The 21996-nt window shown below is 52.8% G+C and overlaps 1 protein-coding gene across 7 annotated transcripts; it reads left to right on the plus strand.

The window, feature by feature from the left end:
• The first annotated feature begins 5998 nt into the window (after positions 1-5998).
• Sh3glb2 (SH3 domain containing GRB2 like, endophilin B2) lies at positions 5999-21565 on the plus strand. Of its 7 annotated transcripts, XM_036186242.1 has the most exons (13): positions 5999-6179; positions 9784-9925; positions 10500-10628; positions 15088-15221; positions 15409-15501; positions 16639-16650; positions 17250-17312; positions 18751-18774; positions 19683-19772; positions 19952-20052; positions 20343-20357; positions 20470-20710; positions 20979-21565. In XM_036186242.1, exons 1-13 carry the CDS (start codon positions 6117-6119, stop codon positions 21084-21086), a joined length of 1215 nt encoding a protein of 404 aa, XP_036042135.1. In that variant the 5' UTR covers positions 5999-6116; the 3' UTR covers positions 21087-21565. The 7 variants fall into 7 exon arrangements, with proteins under 7 accessions (XP_036042135.1, XP_036042138.1, XP_036042139.1 ...); XM_036186245.1 differs by lacking the exon at positions 20343-20357; XM_036186244.1 differs by lacking the exon at positions 16639-16650 and having other exon boundaries at positions 6010-6179.
• The last annotated feature ends 431 nt before the right edge of the window (positions 21566-21996 follow it).

Below are 21996 nucleotides of genomic sequence, written 5' to 3' on the forward strand. Positions count from 1 at the left end.
GCCCTGGCTCTTGGCCAATGGGGCGGGCTACGTGACCGCGTCGACCCCGCCCCGCCCACCTTCCGCCCCGCCCCCTAAGTGTGGTTGCGGTGTGGAAATGGCCTCTTCTCTCTTCCGATTGGCCACCAGGGTTAGATGGACACTGGAAAGTGGGGCGGGACCCCTCAAAAGGGCGGTGGAGCTGGTGGCTGCTTGAGGCTTTCTGGAAGACTGCTGGTGTAGCCTTCGCTACGCTCAGGGACTAGTCCCTTCTGCACTGAGAGCCGGTTTCCAAATGCCGCGGGTTCAGGCTTCCCCGGCACTGCCCTTCATCCCTTGCCGGTCTCTGCGTTGTTCTGTACACCGGATCCCGGGCGTTGTTGTCGCTGGAATGCGCTCTGCTCACCTCTACAGCCCATTTTTTATTTGGTTTTTGGAGACAAGGGTTTCTAAAGGATCTATGCTTTGGAGACTGACAGATACCTGTCGTCCCCGGTTCCCCTCGCCTTTTTTTGTTTTTTGTGTTGTTTTGAATTTCTCTGAATTCTCTGTAGCCCAGGCTGGCCTCAAACTCAAGAGATCTAACTGCCTCTGCCTCCTAAGTGCTGGAATCAAAGCTGTGTGCCACCGACAATGGCCCCTATTTGTTGGTTTTAAGATCACGGTTTCATGTAGTTTAGGCTGGCCTTGAACTCATTTTGTAGCTGAGGAAGTGCCTGAGTCTCCGGATCCTCTTGCCTACATCTCCAATGTACTGGGGTTACAGGTGTGTGCCACCATACAGTTTTATAGGTGCTAGGGATGGAACCCTGGGCTTCAGGAATGGAAGGGAGGCACTCAAGCCAACCCTAGGTCCTTGTTTTCTTTTCATACAGTCTCATGTACACCAGGCTGGCCTCTTAACTCACGGTGTAGCCAGCGATGACCTTGAGTTCTTTTTGTTTGTTTTGTCTTGTTTTCTGAGACAGGGTTTCGATGTGTAGCCCTGGCTGTCCTGGAACTCAGTCTGTAGACCAGGCTGTCCTTGAACTCAGAGATCCCACTAGCTGCCTCTGCCTCTCAAGTACTGGGATAAAGGTGTGCGACACTGCCCTGCTTGACCTTGAATTCTTGATCCTCTTGCCTCCAATCTCCCAAAGTGCTGAGATTACAATTATGTGAATCATTGCTCAACAACATCCAAATTCTCCGTAGTAAATATTTATTGTTTTAATATCAAGAAAGAAAATAGTGAACATTTTTGTAAGAGGTGCATGTAGTGCCTGCATAGGCCAGAAGAGGCTGCCCCCACCCTCCCCCTGGAGTTACAGCTGTTTGTGAGGCATTAAGGGGGTGCTAGAAATTGAACCCAGCTCTCTGCAAGGGCAATACACTGGACTTAACAGCTGAGCCAGCTCTCTAGCCTCCAATTACTGATCCATTTTCAGTCAATGTGAGTTACTGAATGAATGAAGGAATGAATATTTGTAAGTGGCTCTTACAGGACAGGGCTGGAGTCTATCTAAATGGTCACTGTTGCCAGCTACAGAAAGATACTGGTAAGTAAGTGCACAAACAAGATGACCATAGTTTATGCAAGACAGGGAACACAGACACTTGGGGCCTGTGGAGTACATTTGGGTAGTGACACGGCATTGGTAGGGACAGATGTCACAGAGAGTAAGCCACTGAGCTGGTTAATCAAACTCCACATGCCTGGGCCCCACCTGCTTTTGCAACACTACCCAGATGCCTGAACCAGTGCCAGGTGACTCAGGTTTACCCTGTACAGACTGAAGAACAAAGCAAGAAGGTACCAGCTGAGGAACAGTTCTGGGTGAAAGTTGCCAGGCTTGGTGGTGCACACCTTTAATCCCAGCATTGGGAAATCAGAGGCAGGTAAATCTCTGTGAATTCAAGGCCAGCTTCATCTACATAGCAAGGTCCAGGCCAGCCAGAGATACATAGTGAGACCCTGCCTCCAAAAAAAAAGAAAAGGAAAGGAAGGAAAGACTTGGGGGGGGGGGGGTTGGAGAGAAAGCACCAGGTGCTTTTTCGAAAGACATAGATTAGGTTTGGTTCCAGCACCTGCATCAGACAACTCACAGTGGTCCGGAACTCCAGTCTCCCAATTCTGGCCACCTCAGGCATTGTGAAGAGGCCTAACAACATTAGTGTAGCCATGACAGGCTGCACACTAATACTAGAACTAGGCCTCACCAATACAATAACCAGGGAAAGCTGCAAACTGTACCCTGCAGGTGACAGTCAGACTTGAGACAAAAAAGTACTAAATGCTCGAGAACATTAAAGATAGCTTATGTAATCTGTGTACAAATTGACAATTTCCTTGCCACAACACTAGTACCAATCCTGTTTGACAAAACTTCTGTTGCCTCACTCCTGTCCAATCAGGATCTGTCTTTTTTTTTTCCCCCAGAGCTGAGGACCACAGCACCCAGGGCCTTGTGCTTGCCTAGCGCTCTCACTGAGCTAAATCCCCCCCCCCCCCCCCACCCCTTTTGATTCTGGAATTTCCCTACCAGTCCCATCTTTTACTCTTTAAAAACCCTGCCTCAACTGAGCTCTAGGCTCTCCCTGACCCAACTGCTGTGTCAGAACAGACAGAGTCCAAGCTTGAGCTTGCAATAAAGGTTCTTCGCTTTTGCATATGAACTCCAGACTCCTGGTGATCTCTGGGGAGGCTCATGACTCAGGCATAACAATTGCACACATGGTACATAGACATACATGCAGGCAAAACACCCATAAACATAAAAGAATAATAAAAACTAATAAAAAGAAACCCTTTTTAAAAGATGGAGCTTTGAATTAGTAACAAGAGCAGATGGAGACAGATACCAAGTCCTGTTTCCCACAGGGAGAGTAGTGGAGAATTGCAGGAGTGTCTGCAGGGCATACTCTTGCCTCCCGGGGGCTGTGAGGGCACACCCAGTTTCTCCACCTGGCAGAGGCACCAACTTAGTCCTCCCAAGGAGGATGTCTATACTTTTCACACTTGGGGCCTTGGCTTGAGAACCCTCTACCCTGGGAGCTCTCTTACACCCTACCCTCACCCAGATGAAGAAACAAGGGGCTTGTTCTTAGTTTAAGTACCCTATAGAGCCACCAAAGTCAAGGGCAAAAGAGAGAAACACTTTGGTCTATAGAAGGGGAGTCCCACAGAAAAAGAAGATAAGGAATTGGGAGAAGGTCTCACTGGCTAGAGCCGGGTTCCAGTGAAGAGAGAAAGTGACAGAGAGGGAAAAGTAGAGGAGTAACAGAGGGACACGGGGACACTGGAACCAGCAGAGACAACGCTTGTATCATCCTGCACAGCTACAGGATGGCAATAGTCAGATGTTTGTTTGTTTGTTTTTTGAGACGTGGTTTCCCTGCATAGCCTTGGCTGTCCTGGAACTCACTCTGTGGACCAGGCCAGCCTCAAATTCAGAGATTCATCTGCCTCTGCCCAAGTACTGGGCTTAAACTGTGTGTGCCGCCACCACCACCCTGAAACTAATCAGATTTTACACGTTTTAAAACTGCTAAAGAGCCAGACAGTGGTGGTGCATGCCTTTAATCCTAGCACTCAGGAGGCAAGGTAGGCAGATCTTTGTGAGTTCAAGGCCGACTAGGTCTGTGGAGCTAGTTCCAGGACAGCCAGGGCTACACAGGGAAACCCTGTTTCAAAAACAAACAAATATAGAGGATGACCTGGAATGTTTAAATTGTAGCAGAAAATCAGAAGATGAGGGAGGTGATGGTAAGTGAGCTGATTTCATTATTCCACCGAGTAAACACACTCACCTGTCATTCTGTACAGGCTGCATGTACAGTGTGCAGCTGGCAGTGGCAACCCTTGACTGTAATTGCAACAGGAAGGTGCAAAGTCCACAGCCATCTTTGACTGTATATTATTTTTAAGACCAGCCTGGGCTGCATGAGATCTAGGAACAAACAAAACGCAAAAGCAAAAACAAACAAAAACCGCAAACCAACCAACCAACAACAGAAAACCAGGCAGGAAGAGTGTCTCAGGCCTTCAGAGCAGCCACTGCTCTTTCTCAGGACCAGAGTTCAGTTTCTAGCCTGGCTGCTCCACTTCCTTTAATTCCAGCTCCAGGAGATCCAGCACCCTCTTTTGGCCGCCATGGGTGCTCCCACACGTGACACATGCTCTCATATACATAAACAATAACAACATAAAAATCTTAAAAGGAGGGAAGATCTGGAGAGATGACTCAGCAGCTAGGAGCACTGGCTGCTCTTCAGAGGTCCTGGGTTTCCGGGATCATTGGTTCCCAGTATCCACATGATGGCACACATGTCTCTGACTCCAGTCCCAGGGCTCCATCACCCTCTTCTGACCACTCTGGGCACTGCACACACAGGGTGCATAGATAGCACATGAAGGTAAAATACCCACACACATAAATAAATAAAAAATAAACATGGCGGGGGAAATAGCTCAGCAGGTAATGGAGCTTGAGAGGAAGAAGAGAAATGACCCCAGGACAAAAAGAAAAAAAAGGCTGGGCGGTGGTGGCGCACGGCACGCCTTTAATCCCAGCACTTGGGAGGCAGAGCCAGGCGGATCTCTGTGAGTTCGTGGCCAGCCTGGGCTACCAAGTGAGTTCCAGGAAAGGCTCCAAAGCTACACAGAGAAACCCTGTCTTGAAAAAAACAAAACAAAAAAACAAAAACAAAAACAAAAGAAAAAGAAAAAGACAAAGAAATGGCTCCAGGAAGTTGTTCTCTGACCTCCACACAGGCACTGCGGCTTTCTTGTGTCCCCCATCTCCGCCCCCCCCCCCTCTCCATAAAATTTAAAGCAAAAACAGGTTTGGGAAGATGGCTCCATGGGTAAAGAACTCACTGAGCAGCATTGAAAACAGGGGTGAAGAGGCCATGTACCTTGTTTTTTTTAAATTAAAGGACTTTGTTACTTCAGCCACAAAGCTAAAACAGCATTACCTCAGCTCTAAACTAGCCTTGAAGTTTACAGACAGGACTTTGTAAAGGGTTTTCTTTGTTGTGATGTCCTTTTATTTTTTTCTCTGAAAACTGCTATCATGTAAGATAAAATGTAAATTGCTGCCAGCTGTAGTAGTGATGCTTTTAATAAAAGTGACCCATGATATGCAAAAAAAAAAAAAAAAAAAGCCATGTAAAATCCTAAAGCATGGTCCTGGGGCGCCTCTGGCCAGTGAGAAGGGAAGCAGAGAACAGAGGATCCTTGCAATGTCCTGGGCCAGACCAATACCTGAGGTTACCCTCTGTTGTATACGCATGCCCCATACCTCATGTTTGGGAGTGCTCATGTGTAAATGTACACACAAACATACAACCACACACAGAGGAAAAAATATTTAGAAAACGAGAAACAGAACCAAATCAGGCAGAAGTGGTGACTCCTGCCTTTAACCAGGTGCATCTTTTTATTGTTGTTTTTTGAAACAGGTTTTCTCTGTGTAGCTCTGGCTGTCCTGGAACTCACGCTGTAGACCAAGCTGGCCTCGAACTCAGAGATCTGCCTGCCTCTGCCTTCCGAGTGCCACTGAGATTAATGTGTGCCCCCACTGCCTGGCAGGCAGATGGATCTTTGTCAGTTTCTGTGAACTGGAGGCAGCCTGATCTACACAAGGAGTTCTAGGCCAGTCAGGCCCTAGAGAGACCCTGTTTCAAACAAATAAATCCCAGCATTCGGGAGGCAGAGGCAGGAGGATCTCTGAGTACAAGACCAGCCTGGGCTACAGAGTGAGTTCCAGGAAAGGTGCAAAGCTACACGGAGAAACCCTGTCTCAAAAAAAAACAAACCAAACCAAACAAAAACTTGCACAAAATACTACCAAGATGATGAACTGTATATCGGTAAAGTTGAGTCTGCTTTATTACAATGTCCATTAGAGCGAGGGGCCGGCTGTAGCGGCAGGCGGCCGGCAGGTGGCAGCAGCGCTCCCAGCAAAGCTCCTCCCCGCCTGGCCCCGCCCCGGCCCGCTTGGCCCCGCCCCGGGCTCGGCTAGTCGGCTTCCGCGCGCGCGCAGAGGGCGGGCGCTGGCAGCAGGTGGGCGGGGTGCGGGCAGGGTGCGCGAGGCGGGGCGGGGGGCTGCCGGCTGCGCTAGGGCCGGCGCGGCTGCCCTGCGTACGGGCGCGCCATGGACTTCAACATGAAGAAGCTGGCGTCGGACGCGGGCATCTTCTTCACCCGGGCGGTGCAGGTGAGGCCTGGCGCGACGCCGCTCGTGGGGCCCGGATGTGGAGCGCGCCCCGAGCACCCTGCAGCGGGAGCCCCTTCCCTGCTGCTGCTGCTGCTGCTGCTGCTGCTGCTGCTGCTGCTGCGGTGCGCGCTGGGGACAGCTCGGCCCCCTGCTCTCCTGTCCCTGAGCTGCCCAGGGGAGCTCCCAGCGGGGTCAGCGCAGCTCCCATATGGCATGGGTGGGGGCCTGAGCTCCGGTGCCTGGGCACCCAGCAGTGCCGGTTTGCACTGACAGGATTGCCCACTGCTCTTGCGCCTGCACAGCTCGGGAGATGAATGACCACTGGGTGGTTCCTGCTTCCCTACCCTAGCCCAGCGAGCCCTGGCTGACAGGCCCAGGGCTGCACAAAAAATGTTCTGATCCCTTCTGCGGACCTCAGTCTCCATACCCGTGCAATGGGCAGGTTGGTGCTATGGTTCCACTCAGTCCCTTTCACACGCTTGGATTATCAGGCCGGAAGCCAGGAGTAATTTCCTTTCTGTTCTGCGGGAGGCCTGTTTCCTTGTACTTCCCAGGCCTAAAGGAGAAGGCTAGGATCTGGCTGGGTGCCCTCTTTGGGTTCTGTCCAAGCCGGTAATGCTGATATTGGAACAAATCCTAAACATTTGGCATCAGAAAGAGAAACTGAGGCGAACTGATATCATAGTGAAGGGCTGGGAGTCAGATGTGGATGTGAATGCTTCTCTTGTGACCTTGGGGGCAGGGACTTTACCTCACTGGCCCTCAGTCTGAGAAATGGGATGAATGGTCCCCTTGGCCGGGATGGCTGTAACTGCAGTCAGCTCGGTGAAGGCGCACCTGTGCAGCATGTGACCTTGTACAGTCATCTCAGTCTTACTGTGCCTTTCTGTGAAGCAGGTATAAGGCTCAGGTTGGAGGTTGTCTGCTCCAAGGGTGGGTGTGGAACTTCTGGGGCTTCTGTACCCCTGTGCTGACCCATCTCTGTACCCCAGGAACAGGTTCTGTATGGTGCCCTTGTGGGTACTTGTTGACTCTGCTGGGCACAGTCCCCCACCCCCTCAGGGGCCCATGTGGCCATGTTTACTAGAAAGCGAAGGGTTCCCACGAGACTTAGTGTCCCAGTGAGGATTGCTGTTCCCATTCCCAGTTCCAAGCTTGGTGGGCAACCCCAGCCCTAAAGAGGATGCTAGGCCCTAAGAGCTCAAGTCTCTGCAGGAGGGGAAATCCTGTCCCAGCGTTGGCATGGTAACCACACTATCTCACACATCTGGGAAGAACCTGATCTCCTGGGTCCTGCCACCTGACCTGGCCAGGCCCACAGAACCGGCTTGGGGGTAGTGGTGGCTTGGGCTTCCTGGACTCACTCTGCCTGATGGAGGCAGGCCCGCCCGCCCACAGGGTCACTCAGTCACACTTGAGCTGAAGCCAGTGCCCAGGCCCAGGCTGGGGTGGAGGAGGGAGCTGAGCATGTTATAAATAGAGGCTTTCTGTGCTCCACACACCCACCCTCCTGCTGATGCCATCTTGCTGGGAACTGCCTTGGACTGGTTCAGGCGTGATCCCCTTCCCCTTCACAGGAGAGGGACTAGGTAACAGAGGAGGAAGGAGCCTGCAGTGTGACCCAGAGAGGCAGAGAGGCATCTGCCATGGGAGTCATCAGGCAAGATGGAGGGATTCTTAATTACCAGTATGTGGACAGCTCCTATGGGTTAGTGTTACTTTGCCAGGCACCAGGACGTGCTGAGTAAGCACACAGCCCCTGTATGGACCAGGGACAGTTTTGAGGGACTCACTCCACCCCCAGACCAAAGGGAACAAGGCCTCCCCAACTTGAAACCTAAGGGCAGGATCTCTTCTACAAGAGTGATTTTTTGGGGTGGTGTCCCTCACCAAGGGCCCCAGAGTTGGGTCTGAAACATCAGAGTCTGTGAAGGGGGTGCAGCTGGCAGAGCGGGTCCCATCAGGGCTGGGACGAGAGGGAAGCCTGCCAGCACAGCACGTTAGAATAATATGGCTACCACGCCTGTGGGTGGCTGTGGGTAGCCACTCCGCTGATTCTCTTAGCAGTGGTCACAGTACCAGCATCTGTACCCTCATCCACTTGAGGACACTTCACCCTCATCCAGGTCAGGCAGGTAGCATGGGGAAGGCTGGATGCCCAGGGACTCAGGAAAGCCCAGTAAGTGTGGGAACCGGATGATGGCAGCATCCCTACACACCCAGTGATACCACTGGTGCCACTGGGAGACTTTATAAGTGATAGCACCAGGTAATACTACCCCAGGGCTGGGCATGGCTCAGCAGGAGAGTCCAGGATAGTTGAAGTCCCACGTTCCATCCCCAGTATTTCCAAAAAGACAACTTTATGCTGGCCAGGTACTGTGTGAGGTGGGTTTTTGCCATTTTCCAGGGAGAAGCTGAGGCCCGGGGAGATGATGCTGCCTCTCTGAGCCTTTTCCTCAATTGGAAATTGGGGGTAACAGCAGGGCCACAGAGGCAGGGGCTGTGAAGACAGGGTGAGGCCGAGCTGGACCGGGCGGCTGAGGGAGGAGGCTTTAATGCAGGGAGAAGCCCAAGGCCTGCTGCATAATTGATGGCTGCTGAGAGGTCTGGTGGCTCCTGGGCTCAGCCTAGATGATTCACCCCAGGAGTGGTTCTGCAGGGCTCCAGCCCCCTCCACCCTGACGCCAACACAGCCCTTTGTCGGCCTCAGTGGTCCTATCTGAGCAACGGGAAGCCTGAGTGCCCCAAGCTGCACAGCCATAGTCCTTATTCCTTATACCTGTAGCAGATTTGACCTTTTGCTGTTGAATGATGACCTTGGACAAGCCTGGTCACCTGGCTGGAAAAAGCTTATGCTTGGGGATATCTGTTCCTGGACTTTTCTAGATTAGATGGTAAGGACTTGGACCAGTTTCTGATTATTCCTAAGTGGCCCACATGGCTCCAGCCAGCTCTGACTGGGGACCCATGTGACCTCCCTGGTCCTGGGTACACCCAGCAGCTGGCTCTGATGGGCTGGCAATGTTCTCTGTTTACCACACCCAGAAGCCAAACATTTGGCCAGCTGCCCTTCCACACTCGCTCCCTAGCCCATCAGCTCCCAGCAGCAGCAGTGTGGACACTTCACGCTGGGCACAGACTCAATTGCCAGCCCTCATGTCTAGCCCACTGCTTTCCCATCTGACCCTGTATAGTCTGTGAGAAACATTCTTACTGTCTGTTTTCGGGAAAACTGAGGCCCTTTCCCAGTGTCACACAGCTCAACAGGAGTAGAGCTCCTTTGATTCCAGAACCCGAATTCTTGCTGGAGTCCCATGGAGTTCCCTGGTAACTTGGAGCCTTGCTCTGGGACCCACCTGTTCCCTAAGGACTTGCTACCAAGGTCTTTCCCTCAGCCCTGGTGGCCACCTCCTCAGGGCTCATATTCACTGGGAACATACATGCTTTTGTGGAGAGAGGGACCAGGGCTGCTGTACGGCTTCCAGGAGCCATGAATCCAACTCACCCAACCCCGTCACCCCAGAAAGAGGCAAGCAAGACCCAGGGTGGGTTGTAATAGGCCACCTTCCAAAGGTTTCCCCTGCCACTTCTTCCTTCCCAGTTCACAGAGGAGAAATTCGGCCAAGCAGAGAAGACTGAGCTTGATGCTCACTTTGAAAACCTCCTGGCTCGGGCAGACAGTACCAAGAACTGGACGGAGCGGATCCTGAGGCAGACAGAGGTCTTGCTGCAGCCCAACCCCAGTGAGTGAGTGCGGGACAGGAGGCAGGTGGGCACCCGGCCCAGTTCAGGGCCATGGGTGCAGGGCTCCAAAGGCCCTCTGAGCAGAGGGAAGGCCAGGCTGCACACAGGTGGGAAAAGGGGCAGGCAAACTGCGTATGCCAGCCGGGGCTCCAGCCAGAGATGGGAAGGGCTTGACCAAAGTCATACAGAGTAGCTGATTGCAGAAGTCCTGGGAGCAGAAGGCTGGCTTGGAGGCCACCTGCATGTCATCTGTAAACCTGCAGTGTCCCTGAAGTGTCCAGAGAGGCCTGGGGACCAAGGCCGGGGGGTTGCTTCAAACATGTTAGACACTGTAAATCCTGTCCACATAGGGGAGACATGGGAGGCGCTGACCTCATGCAGTGGGACCGACCACATTTATTGTTTCAGGTCTTTGAGCCTTGGCGTCCTCCCAGGTCTCCCAGGCTGGGGTGGGTGGAGGAGATGTGTCTGGAAGTCTTGGGTGGGCATGCCGGGTGGGGGTGGGGGCTGGCCAGGGTCTACCCTGTCACTGTGGCTGCCATCTTTGGTGGCTTGGGCTGCTGTCCCCTACAGGTGCTCGTGTGGAAGAATTCCTGTATGAGAAGCTGGACAGAAAGGTGCCCTCGAGGGTCACCAATGGGGAGCTGCTGGCTCAGTACATGGCGGAAGCGGCCAGCGAGCTGGGGCCCAGCACCCCCTATGGTGAGCAGACCACAGCGCCCCTAAGTTCCCCCTCCCGGCCTCCCTTCTCCCTCTTCTTTTATTTTGGACTAGGTTTCACTATTTAAGGCTGGCCTTGAAATCACAGAGCTCCTCCTGGCTTTGTATCTTGAATGCTGGGTTTGAGGGTGTAGCCCTCAGGCCAACTCCCTCCTGTTCACAGATAACAGAGATAACCTGAGTTCATTATAAATGTAAGCTCTTCTAGAATGTAGATGAGAGTCAAGCAGCTCTCATCTCAACCAGTTTAAGTGTAGGTGTATATGTGTGTGGGTGGGGGGGATGGTATGTGTATGAGTGTGTGCTGTGTATATAGTATGTGGGTGTGGGGGTGTGCGGTGTGTCTGTAGAGTGTGTATATGTGTGTGTGGTGTGAGTATGTATGTGTGATGAATGTGTGTATATAGTGTGTGTGTGGTATGGTATTTGTATGGTATGTGGTGTGTGTGTGTCTGTGTGTGTCTGTGTGTCTGTGGAATGTAGTGTGGTATGTGTGTATGTATCTCTATACATGGTGTATGTGGTGTGTATGTATGTGTGTTGTTTTTGTGATGCTGGAGTTGGGACCTAGGGCCCTGTGCATGCTTGGCAAGCACTCTACCACTCACTGACCTACACCCCAGCCCTAGGTTGTGTGTGCGCAGGTAGGTGCACGTACGTGCATGTGGGGGCCAGAGGTCCAACCTTAGGCATCTTTCACCCTGTTTTATGAGGCAAGGTCTCTCACTAGGACTTGGTGTTTGCTCTCTGGCTAGGCTAGGCTGGCTGGCCAGCAAGCATCTGGGTACGCCTTGTGTCTACTTCCCAAACACTGAGATTCCCATCCCCTGCTATGTACATGTGTTCTGGGGATTGATCTCAGGTCCTCACGCTTGAGCCATCTTCCCAGTCTGATATGTGCTTTTCAGTGGGATCTTCTGTACCCTGCAACCTAACTTCTTAAAAAGTTTTTTGGCCAGGCAGTGGTGGCGCACGCCTTTAATCCCAACACTCGGGAGGCAGAGGCAGGCGGATCTCTGTGAGTTCGAAGCCAGCCTAGTCTACAAAGTGAGTTCCAGGAAAGGCGCAAAGCTACACAGAGAAACCCTGTCTCAAAAACAAAACAACAACAAAAAAAAAATTACTTGTTTTTATGTGTATGGGTGTTTTGCCTACATATATGTATTGCGCCACCTGTGTGCTGGAAGAGGACATCGGATCCCCCAGGAGCTGGAATTACAGGCGATGTGACCTTCCTGACATAGGTGCTGGGAACTGCATGCTGGTCCTCTGGAAGAGCATCCAGTGATCTTACCTGCTGAGCTGTCTCTCCAGCTCCCAATTAGCCGGTGTCTTGCAGATTTGTCTTCATGCTCCCATGCCTCCTCATTCTCTCTTCCTTCAAACCTGAATTTCTTGAAATATACCTTATATGCCATAGAATATCACCTGGTTTATATTACTTACCCCAGTATATTTAGAGTTATACAAACATCTCCGTAGACCAATTAAAAAAAATCCCTCCATCTCATCCAAAGTCTCCCCTTTATATAGACAGTCCTGGTTCCCAGCTCGGGCTGCCAATAACGTGGTTTTGGTCTGTCTTCCACTGCTCCAGCCCCTATTCATCCTGTTAGGAAACTGTCCGGCTGGGGATCCAGCTCAGTTAGTTGATGAGGCCTGCAGTTTGATCTCCAGCACCACATAAACCTGGTACTGTGGCATAGAAAAAGAGAATTTGCCGAAGTGTTTTCCCAAGTGGCTTTTTATACCCCGCTAGCAGGAAACTTGATCTTCAGCTGTCTGGATTTTAAACTTTTTCATGGCTCCTCATGCTGTGGTGACCCCAACCATAACATTATCTTTGTCCCTACTTCATAACTGTAGTTTCGCTATTGTGAGTCATAACACAGTTATCTGTGTTTCCCTGTGGTCTTAGGCGACCCCTGAGAAAGGGTTATTTGAGGCAACCACAAGTTGAGAACCACTGGCGTAGCATATGAGCTATGTGGGGATTGTTGTGTGTTTCCTTAACAGGATCTTATGTCATGTGTTGCAGGGTACAGCGGTGTTCAGGAAGGTTGATTGCTGATGGTGCTGTCTGCTGTTTCCTTGCTGACTGTCTCACTCTGGTTATTAAGAAAGAGCCTGGAGCTTTCCAGCTGTCTTCCTCACTGTCTGTTTCTCTCTAGTTTGTCAGTGTTTAGGGTGTATAGTTTAGAGCCCCATTAGGTCCATATGTTTATCTTTCTGATGGACTGGTGTGTGTGTGTGTGTGTGTGTGTGTCCGTCCGTCCGTGTGTCCCTGTGAGTGTGTAGGCCAGAAGTCAAATTTGGACATCTTCCTCCACTGCTCTCTCACTGAACTTGTACTTATTTATTCTGCTACACCTGCTAGCCATTGCACATCAGGGACCCACCTGTCTGTGCTGCCATCTGTAACAAAGGTTATAGATGCATGCCACTGACTTTTATGTAGTGAACCGATCCCCATGCTTGTTCAGCAGTCATTGAGTGATCTCCAGACCATGATTGACTGTGTTGCCCCTATACCACTGATGAGTTTGTATTCTCACCACTTGAGAGGCTGAGTATGGAAATCATCTCAACCAGAAGCTTGAGATCAGCCTGGCCAACAGAGTAACACTCCATCTCAAAAACAAAAGTTAAAATGCTGTTCATTGTCCTCAGTCAAACTTTTTGCCTGGAAGTCCATTTTGTCTGAAAACTGTATGACTACTTAGCTCCAATGCCAGCATTTGCATAGTTTCTTTTTTTGCCCTTTTCTTCTCAACCAGTTTATTAGATCATAAAATCTCAAGCATGGCTCTAATCAATGGCATTCAGTATAGACAATATTTAGATAGTTTTAAAAAAATATCTGATAGTCATTGCCTTTTCATTAAGAGTGCTTAATCCATTTACATTTAATGTAATAGTTGATGTGGATAGATTTTTTTTCATTTAGGTCTTGAGTAATTTTTCTTGACTTTCTTTACTGCTTCCTTTAATTTTTATTTATTTTGTTTGTTGTTTGTTTGTTTTTTGAGACAAGATTTCTCTGTGTAATAGCACTGGCTGTCCCAGAATTCGCTTGTAGACCAGGCTGGCCTCAAACTCATAGAGATCCGCCTGCCTCTGCCTCCTGAGTGTTGGGATTGCCATGCCCCACGCTGCCTCCTTTTATATTATAGGTATTTTCTATTTCTTCTCCTTCTTCTTCTTCTTCTTCTTCTTCTTCTTCTTCTTCTTCTTCTTCTTCTCCTCCTCCTCCTCCTCCTCCTCCTCCTCCTCCTCCTCCTCTTTCTTCATCTGTACTGAGGTTTTTTTTTTTTTTTTTTTAAAGATTTATTTATTTATTATGTACACAGAAGAGGGTGCCAGATCTCATTACTGATGGTTGTGAGCCACCATGTGGGTGCTGGGAATTGAACTCAGGATCTCTGGCCCGCTGTACTGAGTTTTTAATCCTGGGCCTGTGTGTGCTCAGCAAGTACTCTACCACTGAGCTATATCCCAAATCCCTATTTTCTGCCCCCCCCCCCCCCCCCCCCCCCCGCTTTTTAAACAATGTCTTACAATTTGCTCAGAATGGCCTCTAACTCTGGACCTTCCAGTCTCAACCTCCCAGCAGATGAGATTATGGGCCTGCACACCATTCCTAGCTTACTCATCTTATTTCAAGCTAGCTAAGGAGCTGTCCCAGAGTCAGCACATGTCAGTACAGCCAATATTGGTCAGTGGTTGTTTTTAAATATCTTCAGCTACTGAGACTCTAAGTGTGTATGTGGTTGAGTAGTTGACAAATCTAGCTAGCTTTTGCCTCGTGGGTACACGGCTTCCTGTTCAGCCCAGGGTAGGAAGTGGCTGGTGTGCTCTCCAGCCTGTCTCAGACATGCCCCAGGTGTGCTTGCTGGGAGGTATTCCAGATGTACTCATGCTGAAATCTGGCGGGGTGGCTGGCTGCCCTTGGCCTTGGCCGGTGGCTTGCCAGTGCCATGGCTGCTGCTGTCAGTCCCCAGGGTCTGTGCTTCCCTCCTGTCAGCCTTACCAGCAGCTGCCCGGGGCAGGGCCGTGTCCCCCGGGCAGAGCCACCGGCCCCAGGATGACACCCTTCATTGTTCTTACTGGGGTCCAGTGGTTGTTCTTCAGAACGGTTCTCCATTTTTGTGCCTTTGATCAATTTCCAGACTCTGGAAGTTGAAGTCCTTGACTTCGGGGGTGGGGTGGGGATTTGTCAAACTCCTTTTCCTCGTTCTGGAACTCCAGATCTTTTGTTTTTTCTTGAGACACTGGGCCTCATCCCCTGCCTACTAGGCCCGGAGCCCTGACCATCCTTTCGGGGCTGCAGGGCTTCATGTTGGAAGTCAGCACGTCTGTCTGTCCCTGCACTTGCCTGGAGACCTCCTGGGGGCAGAGCAGCTTGAGTCCTTCCCCTCACCTTACGACTCTGTCCTCCTAGGGAAGACACTGATCAAGGTGTCAGAAGCTGAAAAGCGCCTGGGAGCCGCAGAGCGGGATTTCATTCACACCGCCTCCCTCAGCTTCCTCACACCCTTACGCAACTTCCTGGAAGGGGACTGGAAGACAATTTCGGTGAGGAGTCTGGGACCACTGAGCTCTGCGCACAGGTCGTCACCCCGGTCAGAGAACCCGGACCTCTCCAGAGGTGGTTCCTCTAGGCTGAGTGACCAAGAATGGTTGTCCGTTTCTGGGTCTCAGTTTCCCAGGGTTTCTGGCCAGGTCTGGGCTGGTCTCACTCTTCCTGTCATCCACCCTGCAGAAGGAGAGGCGGCTCCTGCAGAACCGGCGCCTTGACCTGGACGCCTGCAAAGCACGGTTAAAGAAGGCCAAGGCAGCAGAAGCCAAAGCCACGGTGAGTGCCCCGCCTCTCCCCTTGCCCCCAAGCTTTGCCGGGGGTCCAGAGATGGGGTACGCAAGGGACCTGACCTGGTGTTTGCCATGCTCTTCCTCCCTGGCTGGGGCTAGACTGTGGTGACAGGTCAGGTCATGGTTTCTGTCCCCACCCCAGGGAATCCTGGTGGCTCCAGGGCAGACATTTATGAGGTAGGCAGGCTCACAGTGCCTTGAATTGGGCTGAGCACCCTGCAAGTCTCTTAGGCATCAGATGGAATTCTTGCACGCCTCTCCCGCCTCCGTGGATGCTCAGCCTGCCCTGTCTGGACATGGCTCCCCCACTAACTCTCCCCCTGCTGCTTGAACATGGGTACAATGTGCTGAAGGCTGTGGAGAGCACTAGAGCTGGCCAGCCGCCAAACGCCATGCAGGGACTGTCTAAGGAGAAGGGCCTGCTCCTCCTTCACCCCACAGCCTACTGGGGCCTGCTCAACCAGGCAGGACAGGCTGAGCTGATTGACAGGGTTAGGCCAGGATGGCCGAGTACTGTCTTGTCATGCAGGCTGCTCAGTGGTGTAAGGGATCTAACAGCCACCTCAGGTCCTGAGAAACTTCTAGGAAACTCCTCTGTGCTTCTCAGTTAGCTGAGGAAAGGTGGGCCAGACCAGGAGAGCCTGGTGGCTGTCCACTGTGTTCTCCCTACAGCATGGTCAGTGTGGTCACTGGGGCCCACATTGCCTCTGGCAAGAGGCATAGCCAGGTCCCAAGTAAACCAGGTGTGCAGGACATACATGTGAAGAGAATGACCCGTGGCTATTGGAATCACTGTCAATCATCTGGGCAGAACGGTCCTGCTCCGTGACCTCTGTCTTTTCATAGTCAACTGCAGAGTGACTGCTTCCCCCCTTGGGGCCCAGAGAGTCTTGGGCCTGTGATTCAAGTGAGGTAGGAGCAGTGTCCCTAGGGACTCTAGCTCAGCAGCTCACTGCTGGGCACACATGTGCCACCCAGGACCCCCGAGGGTGGCTTGTGAGTCCTTCCAGTCCTTCTGTGCCTACCTCACGCTGGGCTGGCTCTGCCTGCTTCCGCTTGCTGTGGACTTAACTAACTCTCTGTTTTTGTTCCTCTCCGTTCTGCTTTGGGTAACTTGGCTCAGTGTGAGGGAGATGTGAGTATACCTGTCCCATGTGCTGTGCTGCTTCTGGTTCGCCCGTCCTGTCCCAAGGCCCAGTGCTGTGGCCAACCCAGGGCATCCCTTAGGCTTTGCAATTGGCTGGCCTCTGGTTTGTGGGGATGCAGGCATCAAGGCCTGTGAGGCAGCTTCTTGCAAATGTCAGAAGCCTGTCACTCTGTCCATCCATGCATCCATTTATCTACTCTTGGGAGGGACCTGGCCTCAAGAGGCAGAGACAGTGTGGTGAACTTCTGAGCTGGAGGAAGCTGTGGTGGGGAGGGCTGTGGACCTAGTAGCTCCTTGTGTATCTGAGACCCCAAAGAGGGGCAGGCCCAGCCTATGGCTTACTGGGGCTCTCGGCATATCTGTCCACTGGGTCTTCCTGTTGGACCCATCGAGACCCTAAGCCTGTCACCTCTCCAGATGGTTGGAGTGGCAGAGGGTCTATGTTGTATCTGTCTGTGTCCTCCTGTCCCTGGGGCCAGGGTTTCTTGCGTCTCCTTATATAGGAGACTCCGGGGCCACCTCCTGGCCTCAACACCAGCCCTGGCCCAGGGTGACCCCCCTCCCCCATGAACTCTGTTCCCCGCCAGACGGTGCCTGACTTTCAGGAGACTAGACCTCGTAATTACATTCTCTCGGCCAGCGCCTCCGCGGTAAGCACCCTTCCCACCATTCCCCGCCCCACACTGGCCTCCTCTACCCACAGCTCCTGCCACTGGCTTGCTCTGTCAGTGCAGGAGCAGAAGCCATCAGGTGAGACAAAGGGCCCTGCTCATGTGGCAGGTGGCCTTGAGAGGCAGAGGGGCAACTCAGGACAGGGAAGTGACAACTTCATCTGCCCCAGCCTGGCCCAGCAGGCAGGCTGAGCTGGCTTCTTCCTATGCAAGGTAGAAGATATTTGTCCAGCTGCACAGAGCCACTCTATGACCTTAGAACAGCACACCATACCACCTCGAGGGAACCTGAGGGCTTTCCAGTCTGTGCTCTCCTACTAGGTGACACTGGGGTTAGGGAGGAGGCTGTCTGGGCTGACTTCCTGTCTCAGACCACTAGAGAACTGTTTGCCTTAGCACCATTGTCGCTCACAAGCTAGATGGCCTGGGAAGCAGGCGGGAGGCCAGCTGGAGGAGCAGCATGGAGGTGACATAGAGGGAGCGAGGCAGGCTGGCTGCTACAGTAGCCTGGTTAGTTGGTGTACACTGACTGTGTGTGGGCTAGGCCAGCCACATGCCTCCATTCCTATAGCAAGCTCTCCCCTGTCCCGAGTGACATCGTCCTGCTCCAGCCCCCGGGCCCTCTGCTCCTGTTCTGAGCATGCCACTGTGTGATTTGTGCTCATCATTCCATGGCTGGCAACTGTCTTTGAGATGTGGACTGTTCATGCTCAGGCCTGCTAGATGGCCCTCCAACATGGCACATGACGATGATGCCTCCTGTGGGCTGTGCACTCTGCTGGCCCAGTTCAACAGTCCATCCATGTGTCAGTGTTATCCTAGGCCAGATTTCCACAAGTGTCCATAAATTGTATCACCTAAGTCACAATGCGCGGAGGGGGTGTCTTTCTTCCCTAGACTCTGGATGACACTTCCCGCTCCCCTCCCTGGGCCGAGTTGAAGGAGAAACATCCTGGAGGGTGGAGGCTGCCCTGTTTTTTTCTTTTGCCACTGGCCCCCAGTGTGACTCTGGCCCGAGGCTGCCTTTCTCTGCCGGAGGACAGAAAGGTTCAGTGACTGGCCCAGGGCCACTTGTCCTGTCCTGCCTCTAGGCAGGAGTCAGGGTGGGGTGGGGACATTTGGTCTCTAAGACCCACTTAGAGTTGGGGGCTGTAGGAAAAGTACTGCCCAGCTGGCTGGCCCTGCATGTAGCATGCTAGATGGGATGTGGTGTCATTTCCCTGCCCTTAAAGTGAACCTCGCTCCAGCCTCAGCTCCTGGTTGGGCTGTGGGAGGCTGTGCAGGCTAGGGTGGACAGAGGTTGGGTCCCTGGGAGCTGGGGCAGGCACAGGCTCTGGCACCTGGCTGTCCCTCCCCTCCACTGATGATGCCCACCTTCCCTCCTTGCTCACTGGTGCTGCTGTGGTCTCCTCTACAGCTCTGGAACGACGAAGTAGACAAGGTGAGTCGGGCCTGGGGACTTGGGGGACAAGGTCTGCTGTAGATGGGGGTCTTGGGGGACAAGGTCTGCTGTAGATGGGGGTCTTGGGGGACAAGGTCTGCTGTAGATGGGGGTCTTGGGGGACAAGGTCTGCTGTAGATGGGGGTTTTGGGGGACAAGGTCTGCTGTAGATGGGGGACTTGAGGGACAAGGTCTGCTGTAGATGGGGTACTTGGGGGACAAGGTCTGTTGTAGATGGGGGACTTGGGGGACAAGGTCTGTTGTAGATGGGGGACTTGGGGGACAAGGTCTGTTGTAGATGGGGGACTTGGGGGACAAGGTCTGCTGTAGATGGGGGACTTGGGGGACAAGGTCTGCTGTAGATGGGGGACTTGGGGGACAAGGTCTGTTGTAGATGGGGGACTTGGGAGACAAGGGCTGTTGCTGTGGATAGGGGACTTGGGGGACATAGCTGCTACTGTGGATGGGGGACCTGGGGGACCTGGGCTACTGCTGTGGATGGGGGACCTGGGGGACATGGGCTGCTGCTGTGGATGGGGGACTTGGGGGACATAGCTCTTGCTGTAGACGGGAGTCTGAGGCTCTGGACTCTGCCTCACACTCACTAGAGTACTGGCAGTGATACCAAATCCCCCTCTGGGAAATGGTTGCTCTGCAGCACATTAGGTCCTGGAGAGGCATCTTCTGATAGATCCTATCCTGTCAGGTGATGGAGGGTCTGTCATTGAAGCTTCCCACAGATCTCAAGTTGGCTCTGCCTTCTCTGGATGTCAGTTCTGGGTGCAAAACCAAGCATCTATGTTCCTAGAGGGCAGTGATACTATTCTCAGTGGGCCTCAGGGCACAGGGAAGGCTGGTGGAAGGGATGCAGGATGGAGGCTACTCTTGTTACCGCCTGTCCCACTTAGGCTGAGCAGGAGCTTCGAGTGGCCCAGACAGAGTTTGACCGGCAGGCAGAAGTGACTCGTCTCCTGCTGGAGGGGATCAGCAGCACCCACGTGAGTCCTGCATTCATATCCTGCTGGTTCTTGCCGCAAGCAGGGGCCAGAGCCAGCCCACAGACTGGGCATAGCATCCTCACTCAATGGTGCCTGGAGTATGGTCTGGCAGGGGACGGGAAGGGGATGACCTATGCTGAGGCCAGAGGCTAGATGAAGCCCCAACCTCTTCCTTCCAGGTGAACCACCTTCGCTGCCTCCATGAATTTGTCAAGTCTCAGACAACCTACTATGCACAATGCTACCGCCACATGCTGGATCTACAGAAACAACTAGGCAGGTGTGGCTGGACCCAGGTCTCTGAGACCCCCTATCTCCTAGACCCAGTGAGTGGCCCAATGCTTCTGGTCAAGGGCCTTCTCTTCAGAGCTCAGAAAACCCCACAACACGTGAGATTGGACTAGAGGCTCTGCCTAGAACCCCAGCTGGGTACCTCGTGTGGTGAGCCTCAGGGGGCTACCATCAATGACCTGGGACTCCCAGCAGTTTCTAGTGTTTGGGCTGGGAGGTGGGCAGGGGCAAGCAGGTGACCATCATCTCACCTCCCTTTGTCTTTCTCTGTGCTGCCAGCTCCCAGGGCACTATGTAAGTCATTGGGGGGTAGGGCCTCCTTGTATATAATGGATGTGGTCTACCTTGTGGAGTATGTGGGAGTCTCAGGTTAGCACTGGCTGCTGAGACACCCTCATCTCTCTAGATTTCCAGGCACTTTTGTGGGCACTACAGAACCTGCCTCCCCACCCCTGAGCAGCACCTCACCCACCACCACTGCAGCCACCATGCCTGTGGTGCCCACAGGGGCTGGCTTGGCCCCTCCAGAAGAGGCAGCACTCTGCCTAGAGGAGGTGGCTCCCCCAGCCAGTGGGACCCGCAAGGCCCGGGTGCTCTACGACTACGAGGCAGCTGACAGCAGTGAGCTGGCCCTGCTGGCTGATGAGGTAGGTCTAGGTCCTAAAAGTGGGGGCAGGGCAGGCAAGAGCTGGACAAGAGCTACCAGACAGGTGGCCAGGAATCCTTGGATCTTAGTGAGGAACTGTGGGAGTCAGGGGAGGTGACTAGTCTTAAGAAGCAGTTCCTAATCTGCCATGGCCCATTACAGCCCTGTAGTGACACCCCTCACAGGGATGAGGGGATTTTGCACCTGCTTAGCCTTGGGACCCGCCCCACCCATTTCCAGGGCACAAGTTCATTCTCTGCTCCCCACAGCTCATCACTGTCTACAGCCTGCCTGGCATGGATCCTGACTGGCTCATTGGTGAGAGAGGCAACAAGAAGGGCAAGGTCCCTGTTACCTACTTGGAACTTCTCAGCTAAGCAGCCCCTTCCAGGCCTCGCCATTTACCTTGTCTGCTGGTGACAAAGCTGTTTAGGATAGGGGACCTAACCCTGTTCTGGCTGTGGCCCTGTCATCCAGCTAGGAAGGACCCCATACGACAGAATGTATCCAGGCCCCTCTGCCAGCCCTGCTTCTGACCTGCATCCCCGCACACTCCAGGCTTCCCGGCTCCCTTAAGGCAGGAGGGATACTGCACTTGGTACCACGCCGTGCAGGAAATGCTCTTGGCGTGAAAAGAACATCTGCCTTCTAGCTGTGGGAGGCTGAGGGGAAGCAGCGAACAGGCAGGGCTAACAGTCAGGGACTGGAAAGTCTGGTGGGAGACCAGAAGGGTCAGCCAGAGCAGCAGCGCCGTGTGCTGCCCTCCCCTTTCCCTCACAGCTCTGGCTGGGTGCAGTTTCTAATTGGCATTCTTTCTGCTTGCTCTCTGGCAAATAAATCCTTTGTGTGCAAATTGCCCAGGCTCCTGTCAGGGTCTCAGAGCGCATGAGCCACCCTGAAAGTGTGATCGTTAGACTTCAGTGATCTATCTCCCCTTCTCTGGGTAGGGTTTGCATGGATCCATATCACAAGCTTCTTCCCAGACTGCAGACCAGAGGAAAAGTCCATATAACTTCCCGATTCCCAGGGTCCCATGCCTGTGCCTAAGGAAAATTTCCAAATTTGGACCCACTGGACTGCAATGGCCTGCTTGCCAGGAGGAATGCTTCAGTAGCCAATTGCTGTGGGCTCAGCCTGGAGCTATGAGGGATAAGAGATCAGTTACCTACCTCTTCAGGGTACTATAGTTTACAAATGGCAGGCAGGCACTTAGGCCTCCACCAGCCTGATTCTGGGAACATCCAACCTAGCCATGTTTTATTTTAAATGGTCCCAGTGGGCATGCTG

This window comes from Onychomys torridus, chromosome 4 (assembly GCF_903995425.1).
Source record: "Onychomys torridus chromosome 4, mOncTor1.1, whole genome shotgun sequence".
NCBI lineage: Eukaryota > Metazoa > Chordata > Mammalia > Rodentia > Cricetidae > Onychomys > Onychomys torridus.

Excerpts from the sequence above, each read along its gene's own strand:
- Sh3glb2 (XM_036186242.1), top strand. The coding sequence starts at position 6,117 with ATGGACTTCAACATGAAGAAGCTGGCGTCGGACGCGGGCATCTTCTTC. Across the intron at positions 17,313-18,750 it reads TCTCGGCCAGCGCCTCCGCG|CTCTGGAACGACGAAGTAGA; the intron begins GTAAGCACCCTT and ends TCTCCTCTACAG. Across the intron at positions 18,775-19,682 it reads GGAACGACGAAGTAGACAAG|GCTGAGCAGGAGCTTCGAGT; the intron begins GTGAGTCGGGCC and ends TGTCCCACTTAG.